This window comes from Polyodon spathula, chromosome 9 (genome assembly GCF_017654505.1).
Source record: "Polyodon spathula isolate WHYD16114869_AA chromosome 9, ASM1765450v1, whole genome shotgun sequence".
Classification (NCBI taxonomy): Eukaryota; Metazoa; Chordata; class Actinopteri; order Acipenseriformes; family Polyodontidae; genus Polyodon; species Polyodon spathula.
This window is the reverse complement of record NC_054542.1, coordinates 4,426,450-4,446,339: the sequence shown is the minus strand read 5'-3', so window position 1 is coordinate 4,446,339 and position 19,890 is coordinate 4,426,450. Positions and strand designations below refer to the sequence as shown.

The window sequence follows — 19,890 nt, the reverse complement described above, 5'->3', positions numbered from 1 at the left end:
GGTCATGGGGGGACTGTATTGTCAATGAACAGGATAAGGGATGTGGCTTGGAGGTTTCTGTGGTAATCAGATAACATTTTGAATATTCATTACACTTTTTTTATAGTAGCTTCATTTACTCTGAAGAGAACTTAATTACTACGTGTTTGAAATGGATTATTCAGCTTCATTGCTTAAAAAAGACACTTAATTGTGAAGAAAAACAATGTTATTGAATCTTCACAGACACAGGTTTATAGCTTTTCAGACCTTTAAGAATCAATCACATAAAGGTTAATGGGGGTGGGGGGCGAAGATAATGAGTCCTTAACCTTAATGCCAGAAATCAGACAGCAAAATGAAAAAGTAATACTGTCTGAGAGCTTTATGAATTGAGAACATGGTATTCATAATTAGGACTCATACTCTCTTCATTATAAAGTGCTTTTAAAGTGTGTATCTGTGATTATGTCAATGAATTAGATGAGGCCATGACTAGCACTAATCTTGGAAGACCATAATGTTACCTTCAGTAAGGCTAGTTAGGGTCTGTGAACCTGTACAGTAATGTAGGTATTTCTACACATGGACAGTGATCAATATATGTATATGTACGTTTTTGGGGTGGCAGGTCTTGATAAAGAGCAATTCATTTTGAACGACCCCTAACTGAAAACTTCCCCAATAAGCTGCAGTTGTATAAAAAGATAACTTTGACAATTTGAACAAAATCTCATTATCAATTAAATGCTGAGGGAATGATTTAAGCAACAGCACCCTGATTAGAGAGATTACCAACTGGTAGTTATCGCCATACAAACGACTTCTAAGCTAATACCTGATAATCAGGGTTTTACCACAATTAGAAACTGTTAAACAGTGGCTTTACTCTTAATTTAAACATTTCAAAACTCTGACTTACAGATTTGTTTTTCTTTTCATTGTTTTGCTTCCCTTTTTATAAAAGCTAGCTGTTCTCTTGGAATGTTCTGTGGTAGAGTTTTCCTGGATGAAAGTTCTAATACGAAATAACCTAATTTTAAAAAATGAACCTTTATCACACAACACCCAGTTCACTAAGCTTAAACTCTTGAGTTATATAAAGCCTGGTTTGATTAGAAAATTACAGTAAATTCTAAAAAACCCAATTTACAAAGAAATAAAATAAATAAATAAAATAAAATAAAGCTTTGCAACTGGAACTCGCATTCTTCCACAAAAAAAATGCACTCATGTACTCAAGTTTCAGAAAAATAAAAAAGCAAATTAAATGTTGGTTTAAAGCTTTAAAGCTAACCATAATATCATCCTTATTCAGACAATAAAGACAATAAAGGCTGTTGAATTTCCATGTTGAAAGTGGCAGAGACATGCGCCCTTGAGGGAGCAGTTACAGTGATGAATAATGCTGTTTGAGAGGAAACCGCACTACCCTTTTTTCCATTTTTATAAAATATATTCAGGGTTTTTTTGGAATTTCCAAACTCTGTAAACTACAATTATTTTCAAACCCCCAAAAACCTATTAAAATACTTACTCACTCGACATTGGTAGGACCTACCATATATCAGATTCAGTTGTTTTTTTTCTTTCTGTTGCTTCTAGGTTAGAGAATGTACTGTATTCAAAGAGAAACCTGTTGGTAGACTTCATTTAAATGTCTTCTCTGAAGACTGCCTGTTTGGAATAAATGAATATCAAGGTTCTGTACCCTTTCAGCTGTGACAAAGTGGAGGCGTTTCTGTTTTTCTTCTTTTTTTTTGTCTGCTTTGTTATATTTATATTGTGGATACTTTTCTAAATATCAAAATTAACTTGTAATTAAACCACGAAGTTACAATGGATTGTACTAAATTTCTACTAAAAGCCCTATACTATGTGATTTGCTTTTACTGTGTGTTATGATTTGCTATAGTTTTGGTAAGGGGCATAGGTAAGACTTAGGACACTCAGTTAGTGTGAGAGCCAAGGTACACAAATATACAAAGTGCCATTTGCACCATTTTACTTAAAGTTGCAAAACATTTATTGAAATTATAAAACTTGAAAGAGGCAACTCGTAAATTTAGTTCAAAGGTGTGTATGTGTTCTGAAGTTAATTATTTCAAGTTTCCTCTTATACAGTATGTCTTATTTTATATTTAAGAATAAGACATGCCAAGGTGTTTTAATGAAATAACCACACTACTGTTGGAGTGTATTGTTAGGGCAAGGACAAATCTGAATGCAGCAAACACCTTAAGTACACAAAAACATGTGCACTGCTTTTTTTAAATAGCCAATTCCAGAATAAAGACACAAGTAGAGCAAGTCAACAAAAGCTTTGATGAGGCTTAAGAAATCCAACAGGAGGGTTCTGCTTTCCCTTTTTACAATCAAATATCTTTGATATTGCGACTACCTATACATAGCAAGTATACCAAAATGCACACACTTTTTTACAGACTAAGGAACACAAAGTTGTTTTTTACAACTCCCAGACTATTGCGTTTTTATGAGTTAGTGTGGTTGCTGGGTAGTGGAGTGATTTTAGCAGCAATACCCAAGCTTGTTAAAGACTCAGTCATGTGAATACAAATAACAGAAAAATGACAATTATTGTTAAAAAATAAGTTTTGGCAATAGTGCAGGATGCAGGAAGAGTACAATATTGAGCTGGTAAAAATGACACAGTGCTCTTTATATGTCTGTCACTGAGGATTGATAAGGTTTTAACTTTTTCACATCCAGTCTGCCAGTGAAAAGAAAACAGGATAGTGTAAAGGTAACAACAAGTTTTCACATCATCTTTTTCCATTCCAGCTAGCTTCTCTCTGGTTTCCTGGAAAGATTGGTACATTATCCTGTGTCAAGACAGATCCACATTCCGTGATAAACGTACGTTAGCTTTGGACAAGCATGTGTCTCTATAACACTGGTCACTTCCTTTATTAATTGTGCCCTTGGGGTTTGTATCTCTATACATTTCATACTGAATACTGGATGAACACACCTTACATTGGCTAATCTTTTAATCCCAAGATATTAGAATCCACCATGTCCTATAAAAGAAATCTAACATATACCCTAAAAAGTATATCAAACTATGAACGCCTCCCCCCTTGAATATGTATTCTTTGTGGAGAGGAGTTGCAAGTAGAGATTATGGCAAACCTCTAGCCACTCTCTGTATATTGTATTTCAGCTGTCCGATCAGCCAACTATATGATTATGCAACACTGTGCTGATCAATCAGAATAATGTACGCTTCCAGACACATGTGCTAAGGGCATCTGTCAAGGGCGTCCACTGATAGACAGCCAATCATATTAGGCTGCAAGGAATCTTTAATCAAGTCAATGATCCCATTGCAAGTGGTATAACCGACATACTCCGTTTGTTGCATAAGCACAACTGTTTTGCCCTTGCCTCGATTGCTCATTTAGTTCACACAGTATGCCATCAGGGAATGTTGTCAAAGAGTTCCTGCGTTCTTAACTTGTACAGGCTCCTTCCTCTGCTCCGCCAACACTGAGCAGAACAAGGCTGTTGTTGATATATTTAAATGTTCATTCTGGGTTTTGAGGGTCTTCTTCCATCCGTCTGTCTCACTAACATACAGAGTAAGCACGATAACTGCCTTGATTTTGAACCAATCTTCACCAATCTTGAATCATACTCCCCTAGCCTCTTAATGACATTTAGGATTGCATTTGGCAATAATCCAAAAGCATTACATCATCACTTGCATTTCACTATAATCTTTCACTTACAGTGGTTTTATTATGAGGTTCCTCTGTATGTGCCTGTGCTGGTTATTAATATTTTAAAGCAGCTTTCTGTTGGAGAAAAACTATGGTTGCTTTGGCCCATTTTGTTTTCATTTGTTTGCTCATTTCTATATTTTTTCCCAGACTTCCTAGAGAGACCAGGTTTGCGTAATTCCAATACATTCGGCACATTCAACATGTTTTCTACCTTTCATGAGGTGTTTATGAGCCTGGATTAAGAGCCTGTTCAGTATTTTATAGGAGTATTTTCAGTACTGTGCCCTGCGGTTACAGCAGGCGGAGGCTCTTGGGTCCCATGCAATGCTGTCATTTAGAGCAGTGATGACAGGTAAAGGAACTTTTGTAGGTGTAATTTCCTCCAGTTTATTTATTTCGTATAAGAGTTTGGATGTTAACGTTGAAAACAGTCATACTCTCTAGAAAGATGAAGATTATGACAAGGGTTGTTTTTTTTCCTCTTAAAAACAACTTACAGTAGCTGCAAATGGGAGCACTTCAATAAGTGTTCTGACAAAAGTAATTTCTTGCAAGTTTTGTGTTATTTATTTCTGACAGTGTTCCTTTGCCTTTGCACTTGATACAATATAGGTCTCATTGTGTATACAACTGCATGTGTAGTTCCTGATGGAATAAGGTTGTCAGCAGGAAGCCCGGTAGTTTTACAGGAAGTCAACACTGAGATCAACAGGATGTGCTCTGTAAGGCCACGGTTGGCACTTTTACAATACCCTGTTATGAGAGACGTTAACAGAATGGAACAAACCTATAACGTTTTATTTATTTATTTATTTTTTTGTTAAAGCATAAAACAAACAAAACTTCATTAACCGGAATAATATGAGAACATAACAGCCATCTCATGCAGTTCAATTATTTTCAAGTATAATCTTTGAATTGCATTTGTACCCCTATATAGAGTACAAGCATTTTGCTTAGTGTTGCCAGATCATTCATTAACATAGTGGGCCAAATGGAACATATTTGTTTTCTATATTATTATTATTATTATTATTATTATTATTATTATTATTATTATTATTATTATTATTGTAAAACCCATTACATTTCCAAATTGGCGTTAATGTTTTTTTGTTGGTATGACGTTATGATGTGAACTATTAACTACCTATGCAAATGGTCCTGAAGGAAGATTCTGTTCAGTGGTTAAGACATTTTTATTTTCAAAGCTCTTTACTCCATATTGTCATTTATAGCACAGTGATATTCAGTGTACCTGATATGCACCCCAAATAGTTTCCAGCAATAAGCAGTTGTTTGGTATTCATTTTAGAATGGTAATTGATTGTAAGGCTCACTTCCTTGGATCATGATGCAACTGGTTCAAGTCTACTATGAGAGCATCATTGCTATTGATCATTTTTTTATGGTTATCCCTTGGTTGCATTTTGTAAAAATGAACTAAACACCTACCATAGAGGGGAAGAAAGAAAAAAAAAAACAATGTAGGAAACAACATTGTGTAATACTTCAGGGAAGTCTGTATGTAACTTTGTAATTTATTAGCAGTTCTTGAAGGCCTTTACTTAAATGTCTACTTTGGGCCACCTGAGGACACATTGATTAATGAAACCCATTTATCAGTTATCTTGACAGACACCAGAGTTTTTTTCATAGGTAGTTTAATTAAAAGGATATCACTTGACCCACTTTTATAAATGGTTTAATGCACGAAACTCTGGTTGAATGAGCTGATTCATTTAGCTGGCTTCAACTTAATGTGGCACCACAGGAATATATAACGCTGTTTAAGTGATGGAAAGCCATTTAACGCTCTTACACCTCACAGATCATGGTTTATGCATTCTGTCTAATTTGATGTAAAGGAAATGTAAAAGTACGGGACAGCAGTATGATGGCTGACATGTACAGAAGGGAAGTATACTTAATTACCAAGGGATGCATGTACTACACATACTGTATATAGCATGTAACTTGACTGCTATGTTTCTAAACAAAGTTGCGACACAAACCAGGTTGAGAACACATGGTGGAATAAATATATATTTGACACCCTGTTGAATACTGCTTTATAGACAATCAATCTTCTCTTACAGCAGAAGTCCTTGCTTTTAGAACTAGGACTCCTGAAAAGTTTCTCATTGTTGCTGCTACAGGGGTGGGTGAATTTTGAGGAATGTAAACAACTATGTGAAGACAAAAAATAATTATCTACATTTGAGTGTGATATATGTTTTTATAAGAAACTGAATAATTGTGTATATTTTATATAAAGTTAATTGAATCACATTTTAATATAGTAGACCCTGATATTGATGTGAAACAGCCATATGAAATGTATTTGCATTTTCACTATAAGTATAAAAAACATTGCATCTGATTTTTACTCCACTCAAGGCCAGAGTGCAAGAAAACAGTGGCTCCGACCTCTCGTAGGTCGATATACAGTAAGTTTGGATCGTACAGCAGCCTGCACAATAGTCTATAAAGTATGAATAGAGAATACTGAATGATCTTTAGTGATATATGGTTTTTTATCCCCGCAGAAGGATGTCCCAGTAAATTATGAGCCCCGACAGGCGAGTGGTTTATGTAAGGACATACTCCTAAAGTAAAGCTGTAACTAATGAACAAGCAAAGTGCAAAGGACAGCTGACCAAGTCATGTGGAATCTCAAAGTGCCAGGAAGCAAACATATTTAGAGCAGCTGGTAGAGCGAACTCTGCAGTCAGTTTAATACTAACACCATGTGGAAAAATATAATCCCCATTTCTGGGCATTATACAGTTAAAACAAAACTTGATTATGTCATAACCTCCTACGGACTGTATAATAACATAAGCATGACTCTTTGTCTCACAGTGACATTGTGGAAAGTATATTTCAAGGCTTTGGTTGCTACAGCTAATTACCTCCCTTTGGGGGTGCAAATAAACTGGGCTGTCAACTTTTACCCATTCTGCATTCTAATTATGTACAGTGCACTGAAGGCTAGACCGGAAGAATGTAGTAAACATAAACCAACAAGTTACATTTTAGTCTAAAACGGAGCATTACTGTGGGACGCTTCAGATTTAACATGACATACTCTTGTCCCCAGTTGCTCTCCGAGTAAAAGCAGTGTCGTTCAGAGCTTGGTGAGCTTCGTGGTCATGGTTTGAATCAGGCTTGCCAAATTGTTGATTTTGGCTGTGTTGCATTGGCCCTGCTTTCCCACATCAGTAGAGAGAAGCTGGCTGGAGCTAGTTCACCTCATCACTCTTCGTTTCAGTAATAATTCTTATCTGTGCAATTGTAATTGTACTAAACCATGCTACGAAGTATGAACCATTTGAATTGCAACATTATTGGCTAATATAGTATCAAATCACCAAAATATTTGTGCGATTGTCCATAAAACAGGCCAATAGTCACTCTAGAGAACACGTTATAGTGAAAACTTTTGCCTTTTGGGGTCAAAATCTCCATTGGGCAGAAAAAACACTATGAGTAACAGAAGAGAGAGACAGAACTTTATTTGTAATGCTGCTCAGGCACAATGAATTATTTCAACCCGCAGAGGGCGCTGTTGTCTGTGGTTTGAGTACCGGCAACGATAAACAAGACCACGAAATAATAATCAGAAAAGACAAAAGGTGAAAGAAAAAGGGAAAATAAAACACAGTAATAAAACTACAAAATAAAGGTGCTGCACTCTGTAGCGTTCACCCCGGCCACCGCTACTCGTACGGCCCGGATCTCCGTCCTATACTCTTGCGTTCCCTCACTACCCTAGCCAATAATCGGCGTCTGCCCAAGTTTTTCCCGGCTGCAAAAATAATCTTTTCTTTCTTTCTTCTTTAACAAATTATTTATTTATTTTGCTTGTTCCACTCCGGCCGTGCTCGGTCCGACAGTAGCGCTTCCACCAACTGGCTGGCTTGTTTCGTCTGAGAGGGGGCAGACCTGAGGGAACCACAGAGCGTCATTTTATCAGCGCAGCAGCCCCACAAAGCCCACCTCTCAGCCACTCAGAGGGGAAAAACCCACACACCCTCTTTCCCACCTCTCCGTGTCAATGCCGCAATGCAACCTCTCCGTGTCAATGTCACAGGCCGATATTGTAGGGCTGCTGCCCTCTTCCTGCAGCACTATGAATGCGCCTAGAGAGTCAGCGCAGGTCTCCCCTGTTACAACTCGTCCAATTAATTAATTAATTAATTAATTAATTAATTAATTAATTAATTAATTTTGAAATAAATTATGTATTTATTTTTTATTTATTTTATTTTAAGAAATGAAGTCAGGTTGACAAACATTTCAGCAAGTTTGCAATTTTAACTTTCTAGTTTTTGACTGGCTGTTTTTGAAGTTATGGATGTAACATACGATACATACAGTACAGCTAAAGCAGTACTGTAAATTTAATACCATTGTTGAACGCACTGCACAGGAAACTTTGAGTTATATATATATATATATATATATATATATATATATATATATATATATATATTATATTATATATATATATACACATGTGTGTCAGTCTCTCTGAAACTTTCAAATGAAAGTTTACTTTCACATCAAAAACTTTCACGATTTGTATCCCACCTGGAACCAATTTCTATCAGAGGAAGTGTTGCAGTGGGAGAGATTCTAAGTTATACCAGCTGCATGCGATGGGTGTGTCAACCTTCCCCTGAAACAAACAAGCCGTTTTTAACTTCCTGTGAACTTCTACCTTCCTGCAGCACAGTGGAATACCGAGTTCATAGCCAATGTTTAATAGTAATAATCGGAATGCTGCCCTTCTATATAATTTCAGAAATAGTAGAGTTCTCAGGACTTGCATGAGAATCTTTTTTTCTGTACTGTAGTGTATCATCTTCTATGGAAGGTTCTTTACTGGGGATAGATTTACAAGTGTTACTTGTAAAACTGGCCATAGGATATACAAATATCTTCCAAAAAAAAAAGAAATGCTATGGAAAAATAAACCATTCACTGTGAGTACACATACTGAATGTTAGAACGTTATAATTAATTCTGTGATAGTTTCGTCATACACTCCAGCCATTACAAAGTGTTCTTTAGAATAATGATGGTCAGTTACAAAATGGTCAGCAAGAACAAATGTGTGTACTACCTTACATAACCTCACAGCTTTTACTGCAGCCAAGCAGCTTGATTCATTCAGCTTGGAAAACTCTTTTCATTTTCCACCTGAACACATGTGTGATACCTTGCAGCGCACATGTGTGCAACCTTACATAAATAACCTCACTGCTTTTATTGAAGACCATCTGGAACCAAACAATTGTATTCACAGAGCATGTGGAAATCTCTGTTTTGCAGCTAATGCCAACACCTTTGTTTGACCAGAATTAATTTACTTTTATTTCTGATAATTGCCAATTACCAACCCACCACTGCTGCCACCATCTTTGCTTGACTGGTGTGTTCCATTTTTAAAGACAAGGATAATTGAAGAGAGATACATTCAACTAAAATGGGAGAAGGAAACAAAAAACATGAACACACACATAAAATAGAATACCGGTACACAGACATTAGTCTCTCTGAAATTGGCAAAATTATAGCAGTACATTAGTTTCAGCTGCAGATACACAAACTAAACAGATATGCTCCTGCTTATATAATACAGTACAGTTCTGAACTTCATCGACAAATTCCATTGTATCTTAGGGAAGCAAAACAAAGTGGCATCCTCCACATGCAGTTTATATAATATTGTTTTATTATACTGAATATATATTTCTGGAAATGTCTTGTTCTACATGCTCTGTATAACTGTATAGGCCTATGTAATAAGCTGGGGTTTTTTGTTACAAATGGACTCTTACCTCTGTGTGCTTTAGGAATGTGAAGGTTTTTGTATTGACAAATACTATCTAAGTTCAGAATTGTAACATCAAAAAACAGATAAGAAAATAATATTTTAAATGTGTGAAGAGTTTGTTGCATTTGTGGGTGTGATAATGAGATGGAAATGGCACCATTAATAATAACATCTATCCTGTTATTTGACTGGAATACAAATGAACAGAGTACTATTACATTGGAGTGCAAGCACCAGCTGAGATAAATCAGTTCCAAAAAGAGAAACTATAAAGTAATGACAAGTAGAATCTCCTCTGATCTTTTGTATAAATATTTCCACTCAATACATATACAAATTGAAAAGATTTGAATGTCTGTTGGAATGCAGTCGCCATGAATGTGTTGCTTCTGTTTGACTGCCCGCCCTGGTTTTAGTGAAACTTCAGATGTATATCCCTCTTCAGACAGTTTTATGTTGTAAAACCCACAGGAAATGATAATTTGTCTTGAGTTTAAAATACCAGGAACCTGTTTAACAAGTAAAATACCCTTTTTTTTTTTTTTTTTTTTTTTTTTTACACCCCCAGCACAGGGGAGAGGAAAACTCTTATCTGCTGCACTCTCACTGTCACAGATTGCTGTCCCTTGAGTCATTGGACATGAGTTGAGTGTGATTGGATATTACATAATTTATATAACGATTGGGAGATGAGTGAAACACTAGTTAGAGCACTCAAACAATGTTTCACTTAACACACTGCAAAGTATGCATAACTCAGACCTACAATTCAACAGCAGAGCTGTTGAAGATAACATATTTATAAATATTTCATCAGAGTTGTTATCATTTGTCATTAATCTGGATTGAACTAAAAGATCAAATAATTGTTATAATTGCCCTCCCTTAGCACTAACAATCTGCCTCAACCCTATGCCCTGTGGGGACCAACATCTCTTGGGGACGCAATGGTTGCTAAGCATTAATGCACAGCCAATTGTTGTATTTCTAAGGGACTGCCAAAGGCAGCTGAAAAATCAACTAAGTGCAATTGGGCTTTATAGAATTCAACTAATTGAGATTGCATCTGAAGACTGTTTAAGTTAATGCCAGCAATGCCCAAGGAATATAGATATAGACTCATTTGGGAAAAAAATCCTAATTGAACTACAATCCTTGCATTGCTGATAAAAATAGACATTTTTCTTAAAGAAAAATAGATTAAAGGTCATCTCTAGCTAATAGCTTGACACTTTTATTGCAAGTAAACGCTATTATAAAAGTGTCAATTGTCTGTGAAGTCAATGTAAAGTTACTATCTGACCATCTTTTCATCACTTGCATAAAGCTGGTCCAACTTGCACAGGCTGGGCATTGGGTCTTCCATGCTGGAAGGGCTCAAGTTGATGGCAGGGACCATTCATCTTCCAAAGGTTCAAACCACGTTGGCTGTGCTGTATATATTCAATTACACTACATTAACACTGCAATCACATGTGTGATTACATACTGTAGTAATTATGTTGTACATTCGGAAACTCATGCACACATACAGAATAATTACAAAAGAGGTTAGCAACTGACATTTTCCATTTTTGTAACGAAGCAGGTTGTTACTTTATCTACACAATAATGTGTGTAGTTACTGTGCTGTAGTATTACAGTGTAGTAAAATGGCATTTTTTAAAGTTCCTAGGGTTTATCTGCTAAACTATTCCTTGCAGTTAATAGTTACTGTGTGACATGTGACAAACGTGTGGTGGTTTTATCTTGTATTGAATAACGTGATAAGAGATGGCTCAGTTACTTATATAAAGAACACATACCTGTTGCAAGGTACTTTGATCTCAAGTCATGATGTATGTGTAAAGTATCTACAGTAAAGTAACTGATGATGCTCTTGCATTTGTTATATATATATATATATATATATATATATATATATATATATATATATATATATATATATATATTCTCTGCCCTTTTAGACTGAGGTATGAAGTTGATATGAAAGGTTTAGTTGTGTGAATATTGTTTCTCCTTTAAAGGATTGCTTATTTAAACAAGATATCTGTCTCAATGCTCTTATGTGGAATATTTTAATTAAAAAAAACATAAACAGGGGCCAAAGGGTTCCTCTCTGGGTTTGTTCTCTGTGAGAATGTTCTTCCTCCAGCTTCTTCATTCTGGAAATGATGCAGAAAGGTCAGGGGAATCAGTAGGGGGGGTCGAGGCTATAATGGGTCTCTGTTGGGCTGAGTTCCTCTGAGCCATGGAGAAGCAGAGCGAGTGAGCTTACCATGTATCATCTTGCTTAGGACAGAAAAAATAAAACAACACATGAAGGCATGCTTTCAGGCAGAGTGAACATGGAATGTCATGGAAGAATTACATTTTTTATGTGCATTAGTGATTTAAACAGAAATGTTCAGGAACAACATATGCTGTTCAGTGCTACTGCTCCTAAACCCATAACTTGAGGAATAGTAATAATGCATTTAACTACACTAAATCCCATTCAGGCCTGGGGCCACAAACCTGGTCATGCCACTTTTGGGTTTTCAGTGCAAATTGCAAAGTAAATTCATTCATTTCACCCCTGGAGGTCTGGGTTTAAACTGAAGTACTATACCAAATAGTTTAGGTCACTGCATTATTGGGATACACTGGCAGAACAATTTTTTTTTACTGTAGCCAGTGACACTGTAGATCTTTTTTTAGGCGCACTAAATATGTATAAAGTTAAAAGAATAAGCCTACATTTAAAAAAAAAAATACATTAGTTATGCAGTAGTATTACAGTAGTTCATCCATAACTATAAAAACATTTGTGGTAGAATAGAAGGAGATAACAGTATATCTAAGTAAAAAGTAGAGTTTTGTAATATTAGTGATTGCTCTAAGAAGCAAATCTGAACATCTGTTATTAGTTAATCAATTTGTGCTTCTTTTTCTTGCTTTCCTGTATGGTTTTGGTGGGGGATAGACTTGATATTGTTGAATAATTTCTTTTAGTATTACTACAGGTTTTCCATGTACCTCACAGAGCCTCCCCACTGGTCTACACACAGCTGCATATTGCATTCACTTCAGTTTTATCACACAGAGTACCACGCCGCTCTTATAGCTGGTGTTTGGCTGCCACTGTAGTTAATTCCAAAATGAAGAGGGGAATAAAAATGTTCTTGATAATCTGAGTCTAATTGTCTCAAACCATGAAATATTGCAACTGGGGTTTTTGTTTGTGTTTTAATTGCTCCCTCATAGGCGCAATTATCCTATAATTAAAATGTATTGATCATGTCACATTATCCCCTAAGCCATTAGTAAAGCATAAAGAGTTAATGCTGTTGTATTTGGAAGTTGGAACCCAATACTAACAACCAGGCAAATAATAAGATGCACAAATAGACACCTTTATAGCGCTATGGCATTTGAACATCAACTGTAGTTCAGGATGCTACTTCTTTTCTTTACTGTGTCACACCCTTTCTGGTGATGTCAGGTCTTCATTGATAAATCCTTCATTTCCCGTTGCGTACTTTGTGCTCTTTATATTTTGTGTACAGCATATTTAGTTTACAGATGTGGTAGTTTCAGGCAGTCTAGAGGGTCACTAACATATTATTTTGTGAACCAATGCTGTGTAAGTGTATGACTATAACAAAAAAAAAAAAAAAAAGCCTTTTAACAGCCCAGTGTTTGCTATGGTAGAATATTACAAAATTGCAGTTCAGGATGCTGTTCCTTTCTTTCTTTTAATTCAAGTAACTTTTTGATAGTTAGTGACTCTAATTACACTGTAATTGTTTGTGGGGTTACATAGTAATTTGATTGTTAATACATCCACATTCAATACATTGTTATATATTGCACTGTTTAAAAACTTCTGAAAACAGTTCAATTTGCTCAGGGGTTCCATTGTGTGATGGTCCATGTTTAGAACACTGTAATATCTGATTTATCCCCCAGGGCTATTAACAGCACGGTAACAGAAATGTATTGAGGGGAAGCATGGGGAAAATAATAATATAGGTTTCTAAGCTTATTCAATGATTCGGATAACTTTTTCCAGAGTTGTCGAACTATGGGACATGTCCACATATTGTTGTTTCTTCATCAGAGTTACAGACAGGATGAGGCTGGCGTTTTTGGGAAGGAAGCACAGACTGTTCCTATGATAAGGACAAGCATATCTGAACTCTCCTGTGTAACAATGGATCCTGTCGGCCTTTGTGTCTTATATTTCCAAGTGGCTCTTTACTAGAGAGATCATGTTAAGTATTTAAAATCAATAAAACAGGATACCGTTCTCGGTTTTTCATGACCGAGGCTCTATTTTAAGTGCAATCTTCTCTTGTTCCAGTTCCCCAGGTCCTTAAGTGCTGTGCCGAGTTCATTGAGGAGCATGGCATTGTGGATGGCATTTACAGGCTCTCAGGGATCACCTCCAACATCCAAAGACTCAGGTATAAAATGTCATTGTGTTCAGTGAAGAGGTCAGTGTTTTGCTTTGACTGCTGCTGTGAGTCCTGTTTATAAAATGTTAACTGTACATGGGAGTACTTTAAAAAGTTAGCAGCCCCACATTCCACTTTCTCAGGTTTTTGATGAGGTTTGCCATCATTGTGAGTGTTTTTTCATTGAAATGACTTGTAATTCATTATTTTTTTTTATTTTTTTTGGTAAGTCTGTATTAAAGTACCCTGACGGAGCCTCTCTTTAGTTAGGCACAAGTAGTGTAGACTAAAACAGACCAAATATCTTTATATCAGCAAGCACCAGCACTATCAAGTGTGCAGCCAGCAAAACAAAACAAAACTTCATCAAAGTGGCAGCTCACTAAATGGAGCCTTGGCTACAATATGTGTATGTCAGTGACAATCAACTAGAACTGAAGAGCAGCTCCTGGGCTCAGGGGAAAGCACCTTAACACAGAGTTAACAATACATGTAACTAAATCTCAGTATTTCCAGTAAGTCATTGTAATAGAACCACTTAGAATGTGCAGACATAATAAAACGTTAAGGGGACAGTAAAAAATAAAATAAAATTCATTTTAAGTGGTGTATTCTTTAAAAAAAAAAAAGTCAATTAAAAATAACCAAAGTTAAATAATAATAAATAAATAATAATTAAAAAAAAAAAATTAAAGATAACATTTTGTGAATAAGGCCTAATCTTTCTAAAAACAGAATATAGCCATTTTCTGCATTCCCTATATTTATAGTGCTGGTATCAGCAATTTTCTCCTCGCTGTTTCATATGATGTTCATTACCAAGGGCTTTTGTACTGACCTGGAAGCAACACAGTGAACTAAATTAAACCATTCAATCCTTTTTATCAGTGTGTTTGTGGAATTCACTGGAGAGGTAGTTTCAATTCAGAGCTGGGGATTATGGATAATTCATTTTACTGAACATTTTAAATAAACAAACTGGCTCTCAGAATCTTCCCAGTAGTTCTCAGAGTAGATCTGACTTACATTTTCCTTCTTGGAACATAATTGCAATAGAGTGGTCGGTACAGCTACAGAGAATATAAAGATGTTTTGTGTTTGATTACTTCAGACAGAAAGATTAGGCAGAGACTCTTTGATGCTGTGTTGATATTCAGAAACCTACATACATCAATATGCAGTAAACAAACAACAGATCTAGTCTACATACTGATGGCACAAAGTAAAACCGGATTTTCAGTTTATTTTTAATACATACAGATGCCTTTGAGAAGCTTTAGCTCCAGATGACTTTGACTTGATATCACGTGTTCTGGATACAGTTTCCCTACATCGTGTTTCACACCACTATTCATAAAGCTTTAACTTTTCTTCTGTTTTGATGATATTAAAAAAATGTTTTTAAACCTCCTGGTTCTTATAGTTATGTTTTTAGATATGTAAACTTATAGATATACACACAGTTATTAGCAGTATTATGGCATTGGGCTTGGCGTTTGGCTGTTTTATGCATTTCAGAATTATCTTATTATTTAGTGCAAAAATTATTGTCAATCGGTTGTTCAAAGCTCTCCCCAGCAGTGCCAGAATATTATCAAACCCCTAGGTGTACACAGACGTGATCACCGAGCTGTACAGATTGAAGATCCCCATGGATCGACCCACCAGCAGCCACTGCAGCCTGGAGAGCTTAGGCAATGGGGAACACATGTGAATAATGTGAAATTAAAGCAATGAAACAGGCTAATAGATTGCATCAATAATGGGTTTATTTAAAGGTAACTAAACAATATTTTCTAAATGAAAATAAAATGAATAAGTTAAAGCTTTGTGAATGGGGCCTAATGTTACAAAACAAGTAAGTATTGTATACCCGTGTGCTTTAGAAGGCCTTACATTTCTTCATTTTTTAAATTATATTTCTGGAGCAAAAGCATAGGGAACAGCAAGTCCTTGGTTTTGTTTCATGTTTGATGAATTATACAATGATATACATTAGGTAAGTGTCCTGCTTCAATAGATTGTACTGTGGATCTTTCTGGATGGCACTGAACAGGGAGTTGGAAGCTGGCCCTTGTTTTAAACACATTTAACCAGAGGACTGGGGAAAACAGAACTGCTTTGCCCCTGTCCCTCGGCTTAAATCACTGCCCATTTGCCTTGCTGATAATCAATGCCACGTCTACATTTTCAGGCAGGAGTTTGGCTCAGATCCCTGCCCGGACCTGACGAGGGAAGTGTATCTGCAGGATATTCACTGTGTGGGGTCGCTATGCAAGCTCTACTTCAGGGAGCTGCCAAACCCCCTCCTGACCTACGAACTCTACAAGAAATTCACGGTAAGACTCAATCTGCTCAGCTGGCAGGGGCCCAAGATAAACCCAGTCCTCACCGCAATGCTGTGATAAATGAAGCTTCAATCTAAACAGGCAGTTAGTGTTTCAGCAGAAATGGCTTTTGCCTCTCTTTGCTGAGGACATCGACTACCTGACAGTGATGGATGACAAGACCATGCTTACCGTCAATAGCATCATGGCTTAAGACGTTTCAAGCACTTTATCTTTGATGTTGCTGGCTTGGATAGTGAGCAAGGGTTGTGTAGGTCGATGTCCTCTGATAATACAACTCTCCCTAAGCTAGGGACATTAAAAATGTATTAGACACATCGTACTATATGGGTTGAATTTACAGCTCTCTTGACACCTCCTGATATTGAGATGCAAGCTATAATTAAAGTCCCAACTTTTACTACTTTTTTCAGGGAGCTTCAGCCATTCCATGTTTTAATACTGTAGGAGCTTAATCACTCTTGTGCTTAGTATGAAAATAGAAAAAAATTTGAGGTAAAGCTCAAGTATGACTAATTGAAGTTCAAGGTATATACTTTGTCGAACTGGTACTATATGTAACAAGGGGCTTGTTCATATCCCTGCCTCCACTGGATTCATCAGTTTAGCCCTATGTGACTTACACCACCTTAAAGGGATATTGTATAATATCTACTTCCGTAATATTACATTAATATTCACTTCCCAGCAATCATTACCATTCAGAAGCAATTGCTGCTGGATTAGTTGGTCAGTGTGGTGAGTAATGATCTATGCCAAAACAAAGCATAATGATATTGAGCATTCATCAAAGGAAATAAACAGGTAAGAAATAAAAAAAGGAAGTGCAGATAATTTAGATAAGTATCCTATTAAACACCCACAGGGGGTAGGCTGCGTTGACTTGAGTAGCGTTTTAGAACAAAGCAAATATATGTCACTAAACACATGGCAACCATTTACCATCATTAGGAGTTAAGTGATTGCCACATGATTGTAATTGATGTTTACAATACTTTTCTGTTGATAACAGCAGCATGATATACAGTGCAGTACCCCACTCGAAACCCCCAAATTAAGAATACTTTTATGTTTTGAAACTATAAATGAAACTATCAGAGATTTATGTACAGTAGTCCTGTGGTAAATTAAGTCATTTTTTACTGCTTGGTGGTACTGTTACCATGGGAACCTGTGTGAGTCAATAGCAGAGGACATAGCTAGTCAGGTATGATTGAGATTATTATGGCCTGAAAACCACCATTAGGAACTTTATTAAACCACTAATCACAACCAGGAATCTGTCTTAAACTATCTGCATTCACAGCTAATTAAATTCATAAAATGACACAAAGCTGAATTAATAGTAAGATAAAAAAAAAAATCTACTGTTTTGCATTCACTGGAAGACAATGTAATCTAAATATCTTACGGTTTTTAAAACAGATGTTTGTTTGTTTTTTCCATCTCAAACTAAGGATTGACAAAGCAATATGATAAAGTAATTCTCGGCCAACATGCCAACAGACCCATAAGGTCTTGGGGCCAGAGACTTTTACAAATAATTGCTTCTTCCCCATTTATAGGGAAACTGTAATTTCTTCACCAAATGAGAAAAATGAACCAGACCACTACACCACATTGTATTGCATTAAACACATACTGTATACAGTGCAGTATGTGTGTGTCTGCAGATTGCTGTTAATCTCCTGATCACAGTGCAAGTGTAAAATGCTGCTGCTCTGTGATGTTCCCTGTTCAGGTCAGGCATGTAGGAGGCTTGTTGTGAGGATCTTTTTTTATTATTGCTTCAGTTCTCCATAGGATCGCCATTGACTAAAAGGATTATCACAACATCCTGTGTGGAATGTCTAGACATCTGGCCAGTGGATGAGAGATCAAGGATTTATCACTCTTGTATTCAGATAACGCTCAAGACTACTAAGTGACTAATGTTTAACTTATTTCTCACAGGCAAGCTGATCAAAGTAATTCATAGGCTGTAATAGTAACATAGTTTGCTATTACGATCCCTCAAGGATGTTTTAAACTAACTAGTGTAAATCCTTCAAAACTGTAGTATAGTCTATATAACTTTGTTCTAATGTACAGTAATACAAAAAAGAACAAGTTATTGAAGGAGTGCTAAGTATGGTTTATAAAGTACAATTTCTTATCTCTTATTAGCACTAGCAACATTATAACTCCTCTTTTTATTTACTAGTTTTACATAATTTAATTTAGTATGTGCAGATATTTTAAATATCTTGTTACAGATGAAAAGTTGCAGCTGCTTCCAAGTACCTAATTACTTCATGGTTTGTAACTCACTCCAATGGTCTAGCTCCAATCAGACCATGTTACCTATAGCAAAGGTACCAGAATGCAGAGGTTTATCTAAACATTAAAATATTTTTATATCATGAAATTATGTAAATTATGCACAAAAAAAAAGATTATAAGGTGATAAAAGGTGGACCAGCAATAATGCTATTTAAGCATTAATAAAAGTTAAGCATTCCCCTTTTGAAACACATTTTGAGATCTGCCTAAAAAAATATATACTACAAGGACCCCTTGTGGTCATCTTTTTCCAATACAAAAATGCAATTCATTTTTTTTTGTTTGTTTTACCTATTCATAAGAAAAGCAACAGTTCATTATAATTCAGCACAGTTCCATATGCTTCTTTTATACAGCTTTTTAAAACCTCAAGCCATGACTGCCATAGAAAAATGGCTTATCGCAAGACTGAGCAGTAAAACAACAGTGAATTGTCCACATCTGTGCTCATGTAAAACTCAGCTGTAAGTTTCTTTCTTTCTCCAATCACAGGATGCCGTGTCTGTCAAAGAAGAACAAGAACAGCTGGCCAGGATTCAAAATGTCATCAAAGAACTTCCTGAGACTCACTACCGGTGAGATTACTGGCTGCTGCCTTCTGTGTTAAATTACATATTAAACAGACTGCTGATAGCTTGTATTGCACAGTGGCTCCACTCTATACTGTATAATACAAAAAAACCCACTGACCTTTATCAGTCAGATTATTTTCCATCTGTTCTGAACCTGTAACAATGGCAGTCAACAAACAAATGGTGTTTGCAGATTTCTTAACAAGCGCTCTTTCAGTGTTCTCTTCAGTAGAACACAGCGGTGGATCTAAATACTATAATAATTTAAATCATAAAGGAGTGCCTTTTGTGACACTTTACATATTTCTAGTGACACAAATACACTAAAGAGACACATTGCTATCTTCCTGCTCGCTCTTTGCATTGATTGCAGATGGTGCAAAATGCAGCAGCAAGGGTTCTTACCTGTAGCAAGCGGACAGAATACATTACTCTGGTCCTTAAGTGCTTGCATTGGCTTCCTGTCCAGTCCTGTGTTTCCTTTAAAATATTATTGTTGACCTACAAGGCTTTGCACGATCATGGTCCTAGTTATATAATGGACCTTCTTAGCCCTTACATCCCTGGGAGGCAGCTTAGATCCTCTAACTTTGGACTGTTAAAATGCATGCTTCCAAAACGTGTTTTAGCTGTGTTGTT

At 36.2% G+C, this 19,890-nt stretch overlaps 1 protein-coding gene across 1 annotated transcript in view; it reads left to right on the top strand.

Moving 5' to 3' along the window:
* The window catches only part of LOC121321208 (rho GTPase-activating protein 31-like), a 33,675-nt gene extending 14,417 nt beyond the window's left edge, over positions 1–19,258 (top strand). The window contains exons 2-4 of the mRNA XM_041260109.1: positions 13,916–14,018; positions 16,204–16,348; positions 19,172–19,258. Coding sequence (XP_041116043.1) covers positions 13,916–14,018; positions 16,204–16,348; positions 19,172–19,258 — 335 coding nt within the window. The remainder of the gene's footprint in view (positions 1–13,915; positions 14,019–16,203; positions 16,349–19,171) is intronic.
* The last annotated feature ends 632 nt before the right edge of the window (positions 19,259–19,890 follow it).